The sequence below is a fragment of the Saccostrea cucullata genome, unplaced genomic scaffold (assembly GCF_032062105.1).
Source record: "Saccostrea cucullata isolate Sc308-1 unplaced genomic scaffold, CSIRO_AGI_Scuc_v1 ctg99, whole genome shotgun sequence".
NCBI classification, from domain to species: Eukaryota; Metazoa; Mollusca; class Bivalvia; order Ostreida; family Ostreidae; genus Saccostrea; species Saccostrea cuccullata.
This window is the reverse complement of record NW_026939269.1, coordinates 740,531-746,814: the sequence shown is the minus strand read 5'-3', so window position 1 is coordinate 746,814 and position 6,284 is coordinate 740,531. Positions and strand designations below refer to the sequence as shown.

At 27.8% G+C, this 6,284-nt stretch overlaps 1 protein-coding gene across 2 annotated transcripts in view; it reads left to right on the top strand.

The window, feature by feature from the left end:
• The first annotated feature begins 4,410 nt into the window (after positions 1 to 4,410).
• The window catches only part of LOC134252710 (lipase maturation factor 2-like), a 34,116-nt gene continuing 32,242 nt past the window's right edge, over positions 4,411 to 6,284 (top strand). The window contains exon 1 of one of the 2 annotated variants that reach the window (XM_062735218.1): positions 4,411 to 4,626. In XM_062735218.1, coding sequence (XP_062591202.1) covers positions 4,533 to 4,626 — 94 coding nt within the window. In that variant the 5' untranslated portion in view covers positions 4,411 to 4,532. The remainder of the gene's footprint in view (positions 4,627 to 6,284) is intronic. The other variant, XM_062735217.1, reaches the window with a different exon arrangement.

The following is a 6,284-nucleotide window of genomic DNA, read 5'->3' as shown; positions in this document are numbered from 1 at the left end:
TACAAGCAGTTTTGTTATGGAATTAGTAAAAAAAAAAAAAATTAGAAACACATGGTTAGTAATGTTTTTAAATAGAAATTATTTTTTTCAAGAATTAGAACATTTTTTGTCATAATAAATATACACATTTTTTCAAAGGGTAGCACTGTAGCTCACTGCACCTCCATCCTAATTTTTTTCAGATCAGCCAACTACAGATCTGGAGTTATTTGAATGATTAATTTTAAGAAAAGTTTTAGCAATCCAAGTGGCAAATGTTCTCTCTAGGTGACCCAAGGCCCTTAGCTGCATGTTTATTATCTGTTGTGTTATAAATCATAATTTAACCTATATTAAATCACGTGTTATATGAGTTAAGAGTTGAATCCGTTACTCTAAATCTACAAGTTTAAGATACAAAAATATAAGAATGACAGGTCAAATTCACGTGTGTTTACAAACATTCAAGGTCGAGGTGTCACAAATAGACACTAGATATTGATAATAATTTGAGATATTCAGCAAGTCATAACACCATGAAATTTTAGTCAAGAGCAGTTATGAATCAATCAATCAATCAATCAATCAATCATTTATTTGAATCTCATCACCATTTTACAATAGCGTACAGAGACTACAAAAAACATATAGGTGATTTTACATACAACAATGAATCTGACACAGGTGAAATTTTATAATTACTATACCATAAAGCCTTCTTATAAAATAATTACAGATGAAATCATCAATGTTGTCATTTTCAACGTTTATATTCCCGCTTTCTGGGTTCGCCGTCTACTTTCTATAAAAGTTGGGAGATACTAAAGACCTGACCTACTAAAGACCTGACTGACCTGACCAACATAAAATTCGTCAAAATCACTATTATAAGACCAATTATCATATTTTTTAGAATATTTTCTTGATAACAATATAAAATTAAGTTAAATAATTATTAATATACACATTTTCACCATATTTGTTGTTATTTATCTGTTCATTTCATGGAAATGTAATGACCTGACCAAATATGAATTGACCTGACCAAAACCAGAATCATCAATAATAGTTATATTTTTTAAATATTTGATAAGTTTTTAAAAATTGTCTTCATTGTAATAGTTAATGCTTTGGATAAAATGGTTTTAGAATCATTTTTACCTCAAGTGTTATTTTATATCATGGAATTTTAATGACCTGACCTAATATGAAATGACCTGACCAAATATGAATTGACCTGACCAAAACCAAAATCATCAATAATAGTTATATCTTTTAAATATTTGATAAGTTTTACAGACTTATCCTCATTATAATGGCTAAAACTTTGGATAAAATTGTTTTAGAATCATTTTTTACCTCAATTATTAGTTTATAACAAGGAATTTTAATGACCTGACCGGTAATATGAAATGACCTGACCAAAAATGAAATGGCCTGACCGAATAAAAAACCATTGATAATAGCTATTTTTTTTGATATAAGATACATTTTAGAAAATATTCTTCATTATGATGTTTATTACTTTTGGTAAAATTTAAATGCTTCTAGAAACAGTTTTCCCAGTATATCATCATGATCATGAAATTTAAATTTAATGACCTGACCAAATATAATTAAAGAAATGACCTGACCAAATATGAAATGACCTGACCAAATAGAAATCATTAATGATAGCTATCTTTTTTTGAATATTATATTAACCATATGATTGTCTTGATATGAATAACCTCGTTGACCTGACTGACCATTTCTACCAAAGACCTCACCGATCATTTCTGAAGTAAAGACCTGGCCATGCAACCATGTCTATACTTCAGACTCGACCGATTATTTCTACTAAACAGCTAAAGGCCCAACTATTTTGAAAATAACTTTATATATTTCTCTAAACTAAAAACGTAAATTGTTATCAACTGAAATGAAATTATTCTTTTTTATAGAGGTGTTAAAATCAATTGTCCTGACAATTAATGTAGATTTACTGTATAATGTCCTGACTGATCATATTTCATATTTGAATCAGTGCATTTAATATAATAAGATATTTAAAAGGTTATAACAATAAAAATGTATAATTTTATCATATATATTTTGAATTCTAGTCTATAAAACATACACTGTATGGCCTGAACGGCATTAAGTCCTGACCAGTTTAACACGATTCTTTAAATATTGAATATTTAACAAAGATCTTGATCTGACTGATGTAACAAACTAACCTAAAGAAAGAATTTGATTTGAGCATATGATTTTTTTTTTAGTTGAACAAAAATATTATCTTTTTAAGATCATTACTTTAAAGAAATATACTTTGACCTACTATTATATAGATCTCTGATCATGAAATTTTTATTTTAATAAGCTTTTTAAAAGCTTGATCTATAATCATGATAATTGTTTAACATTACATTTAACATTTTCAACAATGAACACTTGTTTAAATCTACAATTTCTTTATAAACTTGGTCATTTTTTTGTTTTTGTTTTATTTTGCTTTATTTGTTTGATGGAAAAAAAATATTTCAAAAGATAATTTAATTTTAATAACCCCATTTTAATCAGTATAATGAAGTTTAATGTTTACTAGTATTATACAAGCAGTATACACAAGGGATATTGAGAGGTAATGGTTAAACAAACAACATAGGTCAGTGCCCCTTTTGACACTTCTATCACAGTAACATTGGAATCAACAATGTAAACTGGGAAACAGTAGTTAATCCATTTCATTTTATCAGTTTTTTAGAAAAGATTTCTGCATGAATGTTATATTTAAATTAAATTAAAATAAAATAACCAAGAATTATTAAAGAAAGAAGGATTAAATCAAATACTTTTACCATAGAAATTGTAAAATTCAACAGTTTTAATTTCATCATTTTTAATCTGAATTTTTGAGAAAAAAAAATATGATATGTATTTTTGATTCTTTCATAAGTTAAAAAAAACCCCATAAATTAATACACAGATATCACAGCCTAAATACATGTAACATGTTTAAATTAAATAACAATGTTTATAATTCGTTTGTCTGCATAAAGGTTACAACTACAGTAGTATATATATATCTTTACATGACACAGATTTAATCTTAATAATCCAAATTTTTAAAACATTGGACGATGTGAAAAAAGATAAAAATAATATTTACTAGTAAAGTGTAATATATAAAATACATGTATCTAAATATTAAATAGCTGCTTTAATTATCTTATACATAATACTGAATCTTATATACTCAATAATTTCGATTATTGCACTCATAAATGCAAAATTAAAAAAAAATAGATATAATTTGAATAAAATTATAGTGTCGGTTTATTCCCACTTAGTGTCAGGTCTTTAGTACAGGTATACAGACATGGTTGGTCAGGTCTTTAGTAGAAATGGTCGGTCAGGTCATTCATATAGACACGTGGTTGGTCAGGTCTTTAGTAGGTAGAGTCGGTCAGGTCTATAGCATTGGACATGGCCATGCAGTCAGGTCATTGCAATATATTGTTGTAATTTCACTAATATTTTTTCAAATGCTTAAAAGAAAGATTTAGTATAATTTTTAAATTTCATGAGTATTTAATTCTTTAATTATAGTTTGTGAAAATTCACATAAATGTATATAAATTCAGACAGTTTGCTTGGTCAGGTCAATGCAATTTTTTCTGTACTAGTTCATATTAAAGTTCATAAATGTGTGTTTTCATGTCTGAAGTGTTTAATTATAATTATATAATATCATACAATTGATTATGATATAAACATAAAGTATGAAATATTTAAAGAAAGATAAAGATTTTAAGTGATTTTGGTTTTGGTCAGGTCATTTCATATTCGGTCAGGTCATTTCATATTCGGTCAGGTCATTAAAATTCAATGATATAAACTAATAATTGAGGCAAAAAATGTTTCTAAAATCATTTTACCTAAAGTATTAACCTTTATAATCAAGAAAATCTTTTTAAACATATCAAAATATTTAAAAAATGTAACCAGTATTGATGATTTTGGTTTTGGTCAGGTCAATTCATATTTGGTCAGGTCATTACATTTCCATGAAATGAACGGATAAATAACAATAAATATGGTAAAAATGTGTATATTAGTATTTATTTAACTTAATTTCATATTAGTATCAAGAAAATATCCTGAAAAATATGATAATTGATCTTAAAATAGTGATATTTGACGAATTTTATGTTGGTCAGGTCAGTCAGGTCTTTAGTAGGTCAGGTCTTTAGTATTTCCCATAAAAGTTCTAATCATTGGCTTACTCCGATTCATTTTAACCAATCAAATTAGGAATAATGAAAAATATCCTTCCACCAAATTTCTACATTTTCAATTTCCTTTAAAATCCTTTGTTTTTCTTCAAATAAATATTGACCTGAATTAAAATTGTTAACATTGACATTAAGAATCAACAATTTGGATATTTCTTGGTTCAAAGATACTTGAGCTCTGTGTTTATAGTGGGACTACAGTTGCTCGGAATAATATCCGGTAGTGTGTTCCAGGGCACTTGCTGATGCTGCTTTCCTAAGGGTTTTATTAACATGACAAGCATCAAGGAAACCAGAGATTTTTTTCTTTGGTGCATTGCAGTCATTTATTTGATTGCATTTTCATCACTTTATATTCAGATACCAGGTATATTATTGAATGTAGCCTTTTCAATGAAATTTTTGTTTGTGGTGTAAAACCGGGCCGAGCTTGTAAAACCACCTACTCAGGCTACTGCAACTTGTTTCTATTTTATGATATTGTTTTATAATTAATCTACCAACATGTTAACTGCTAATGATAAAATGTACACCAAAGATACTTATTACATTTAAGGGCCAAATTGACAGTCATTAACAACAAATTAATGGATCGCAATGCAAACGATATATTAGATTTTTGTATATGCATGCATCAATATACCGTATAACGGGTAATTTTTACTGCTGTAAATTTTAACAAATTTCTGTTGAAATGGGATGATTTTATTTTTAAGCGTTGAATTTTTAAGAATTGAGCATGTCCGTAAAAATCAAAATCGTCAGAGGTGAAGTTCCAGATCAATGTTGCACTAACATACATATATATACGTGTTTTAAATGTCTGGACAACCCGATGTAAAATAAAAATGAAATTGTTCCCGTAATAACGAGTGTCAATTCCTTAAGTGATATGTTTATTCATTTAAATACCTTTATATATCACATGCTCTGAATTTATTCCTTTGTCAATGACATACATGCCAACTTTCCCGATTTTTTCGGGAGTCTACCGATTTTTAACCCTGTCTACCGCTTGTCTAACCGATTAATTTTTTTCTCCCATTTCTACCGATATTTCGAAAATCCGGAATTTTTACCGATTCGCTTTGAATAATACAGTATTTCCGTGTGCAGAAAACATGTCTGTTTCAATGTTTATCGGTAGGGTATCTGTTTATTGCTGCTGATAACAGGTAATCAACAAGGTGTCAACTGTGCTACCAGTCATTACAGAGGTTTCTATTGCTCCTGAACCTCATTAACAGTGTATTTTAACTGAGACAATTAAGCCAGATGTGGAAATTTTAGAAATACACACGACACTGGATACAAACTGACAAACTTGTGAGAGTTCACACTTTACAGCAAACTTCGACAATATACGTATCAACCGTTTATAAAAGGTGTTCAAGTTTTGGAATATTGCATTCCTCATTAAATTATAATCTACTTCATGGAAAAGACACTGCCAAAATCCAACATGGAAAAAACCATTAGGACTGCCCAGAGTGATCAAAATAAAAAAGAAAGGAAAAGACCATGCCTTTTGCAGACTTTGATTGAAAAGTTAAAATGACTTAATATTCCCTCTGATTAAGAAAAAAATAATTTAACAATATTTTGTATAATGTAACAGTAGCCTTATAATAACTTTGTAATTTACCAACACACAATGAACAGTTCAGCTTATTTGCAAAGTTTAACATCCTTATTTATGTACTAATATGTTAACTTTGTGTATCACATTCTTCAAGGCAGAGGGTATATTGATCTTAATATTAACATATTAAATAATTTTGAATAAAATTGTCTTTTTTAAAAAAAATTTAAATGATATATAATAAATATATATTTAAATGATATAAATGTTGTATTTGTGCTTTTCTTTAAGTTGATAGAGAAGAAAACACTTTTTGAAGTAGTAATGATATAAGATATAATTAAGGTAGTAGATTGATAATTTAGAAAAAAAACCTACAAAAAGTTATTTCACGACAAAATGCCGCGAATTAAGAACTTTTGAAAATGACGTTACGCGCAATC